This window comes from Gracilinanus agilis, chromosome 1 (assembly GCF_016433145.1).
Source record: "Gracilinanus agilis isolate LMUSP501 chromosome 1, AgileGrace, whole genome shotgun sequence".
Classification (NCBI taxonomy): Eukaryota; Metazoa; Chordata; class Mammalia; order Didelphimorphia; family Didelphidae; genus Gracilinanus; species Gracilinanus agilis.
In genome coordinates this window covers 792,643,487-792,646,595 of record NC_058130.1, presented here as the reverse complement: position 1 = coordinate 792,646,595, position 3,109 = coordinate 792,643,487, and the positions used below count along the sequence as shown (strand labels likewise).

Here is a 3,109-nt window from a genome sequence, read left to right as displayed (position 1 = left end):
ATGTAACCAGCCATTTACTACAACATCCTAGGGGTTTTCTCTACCATTTAACATACCTAACAAGAAAGCTGGATAACATGGAAGCCCAATATAGAGAACTAGTAAAAACAAAAACAGCGTGGCAGGGAATTGTGGAGCAGGAATTGGCAAAGCTAGAGGGGGCAGAAAAGCCTGAGACATGCACTAAACTTGAATTGAAAACAGAGGCACTAGAGTCAAAACCTGCAACCATTTTCCCATTAAAAGAAGTACGTATGGTGGGGGGCGGGGGGGGTCGGGGGGGAGGGGCGAAGAGACGCCGCCGCCGCCGCCGCCGCCGCCGCCGCCGCGGCTGCTGCAGCCTCTGGGAGCCTGGAAAAGGGGAAGCGAGGGCGAGGGAGGGACTCAGTCCCCAGCAAGGCGGCGGCGGGGGTGGCGGCTGAGAAGGCGGCAGGAGGGCAGAGGGAGGCAGCGGCAGGGGCGCTGCTGCTGCTGGTGTTGCTGCTGCTGGTGCTGCTGCTAGAGGTGGCGGTGGCGGAGGAGGAGGAGGAAGAGGCGGCGGCGGCGGCGCAGGAGGAGGCGGCAGGGGCGGGCGGCCCGCACCAGCCATGCCGAATAAAAACAAGAAGGAGAAAGAACCACCAAAATCAGCAAAAAGTGGAAAAAGTACAAAAGAAGGACAAGATACTGTAGAACCGGAGATTTCTAACAAGAAAAACAGCATTATTCTTCCCCAGTCTTCAGTGTCTAAAATAAAACTACCTACTGCACAAACTATAGTGAAGAAAGAAAAGCGCCTAAGTATTTCAAGGTTTAATGCTAGCAATAACAGAGAACTACAAAAACTACCAGCTTTAAAAGATGTACCTCCTGCTGATCAAGAGAAGCTTTTTATCCAGAAGTTACGTCAATGTTGTGTCCTCTTTGACTTTGTTTCTGATCCACTAAGTGACCTAAAGTGGAAGGAAGTAAAACGAGCTGCTTTAAGTGAAATGGTAGAATATATCACACACAATCGAAATGTGATCACAGAGCCTATTTACCCTGAAGTAGTACATATGTTTGCAGTTAACATGTTTCGAACATTACCACCGTCATCCAATCCCACGGGAGCAGAATTTGATCCAGAGGAAGATGAGCCAACACTAGAAGCAGCCTGGCCTCATTTACAGCTTGTTTATGAATTTTTCTTAAGATTTTTAGAATCTCCAGATTTCCAACCTAATATAGCAAAAAAATATATTGATCAGAAGTTTGTGTTGCAGCTTTTAGAGCTGTTTGACAGTGAAGATCCTCGAGAAAGAGATTTTCTTAAAACTACCCTTCACAGAATCTATGGGAAATTCTTAGGCTTAAGAGCTTACATCAGGAAACAGATTAATAATATATTTTATAGGTTTATTTATGAAACAGAGCATCACAACGGCATAGCAGAATTACTGGAAATATTGGGAAGCATAATTAATGGATTTGCCTTACCATTAAAAGAAGAGCACAAGATTTTCTTATTGAAGGTGTTATTACCTTTGCACAAAGTGAAATCACTGAGTGTCTACCATCCTCAGCTGGCATACTGTGTAGTTCAATTTTTAGAAAAGGACAGCACACTTACTGAACCAGTGGTGATGGCACTTCTCAAATACTGGCCAAAGACTCACAGCCCAAAAGAAGTCATGTTCTTAAATGAATTAGAGGAGATTTTAGATGTTATTGAACCATCTGAATTTGTAAAGGTCATGGAACCTCTTTTCAGACAACTAGCCAAATGTGTTTCCAGCCCACATTTCCAGGTGGCAGAGCGGGCACTCTATTACTGGAATAATGAATATATTATGAGTTTAATCAGTGACAATGCAGCAAAGATTCTGCCCATCATGTTTCCATCTTTGTATCGTAATTCAAAGACTCATTGGAATAAAACAATACATGGTTTGATATACAACGCATTGAAACTCTTCATGGAGATGAACCAAAAACTGTTTGATGACTGCACACAGCAATTTAAAGCAGAGAAAATGAAAGAGAAGCTAAAAATGAAGGAACGAGAAGAAGCATGGGTTAAAATAGAAAATCTAGCCAAATCAAATCCCCAGGTACTGAAAAAAAGAGTAACATGAAAACATTTGATGTTTTGTTAATTTCATTATAAGATCAGGTATTTGATATCATCTTAGAGGTGGGGAAAGAAACCAGTTCTACTAATAATGTATATGCACTATCTGCAATAAAAAATACTTTTAAACTTTGTAAAAAAAAAAAAAAAAAAAAAAAAAAAAAAAGAAGTACGTATGGTGTTACCTGATTTAGGCATTTGGCATGTGACATCTCATAAGAAATTCACACAAGCAGATCTCAAGGCAATAAGAAAATGGGCCCCTAAATTTGAAGAAGAACAAAATCAAGTAATTAGGGAATTTAAAAGAATAATTAGGATTTATGAAACATTGTGAGAAGATTTTGAATTACTGATGGAAAAGACCCTGTCAAAAAGGGAGAAACAGAATAATTGAGCAATGTAAAAACATTCCCACAATTCCCAACTAGTCTCTGAATGATCCAGGCTGGGAATACTACTTGGTAGAAGCATACAGAGAATTAGGTAGAGCAAGAGAGGCAATCCTGGAAACAATGAAAATCAACTTCAAGTGCCTTAGACCTTGGTCTAAGTTTGAGAGGCTTAGACAAGAAACAGCAGAAACACCAGATAGCTTTTTGGACAGAATAATAGACTGTGGAGAGAAATGGCTTGCTTTTGACACTCTGATTAAAGATAACACCAGCCACATATGCTGGAAATTAGTTAAAAATGCCTGTCCTGCAGTGAATAATTTTTTCAGGAGTAGATGCCCAAATTGGTATTCCATGAGCCTTGAATTTAATTCAACACATCCAAAAGTTCACTCAGGATCTCTTGGAGCGGTATATGGTCTCTGCAGGCATCGTTATGGCATCTTCTGTAAGAAGTTCACTTTCTGGATTCGGGGAGGTAGCAAGTTTCTTACCCTAAAATTACTTTCAAAGGAACTGAAACTTTGCATTATAATATTATAACACATTCCCCCCTCCCAGGAGGATATTGAGAATCACACGGATCACACTGGGCTACATGGCTGAGGTACACAGTATATAA

At 41.0% G+C, this 3,109-nt stretch overlaps 2 protein-coding genes across 2 annotated transcripts in view; one reads left to right on the top strand and one right to left on the bottom strand.

The window, feature by feature from the left end:
- The window catches only part of LOC123230509 (zinc finger protein 883-like), an 82,275-nt gene extending 81,686 nt beyond the window's left edge, over positions 1–589 (bottom strand). The window contains exon 1 of the mRNA XM_044656646.1: positions 253–589. Coding sequence (XP_044512581.1) covers positions 253–589 — 337 coding nt within the window. The remainder of the gene's footprint in view (positions 1–252) is intronic.
- LOC123232498 (serine/threonine-protein phosphatase 2A 56 kDa regulatory subunit gamma isoform-like) lies at positions 305–2,216 on the top strand. The gene has a single exon (XM_044658947.1). It carries the CDS (start codon positions 588–590, stop codon positions 2,094–2,096), a length of 1,509 nt encoding a protein of 502 aa, XP_044514882.1. The 5' UTR covers positions 305–587; the 3' UTR covers positions 2,097–2,216.
- Positions 2,217–3,109: the final 893 nt, after the last annotated feature.

Excerpts from the sequence above, each read along its gene's own strand:
- LOC123232498 (XM_044658947.1), top strand. The coding sequence starts at position 588 with ATGCCGAATAAAAACAAGAAGGAGAAAGAACCACCAAAATCAGCAAAA.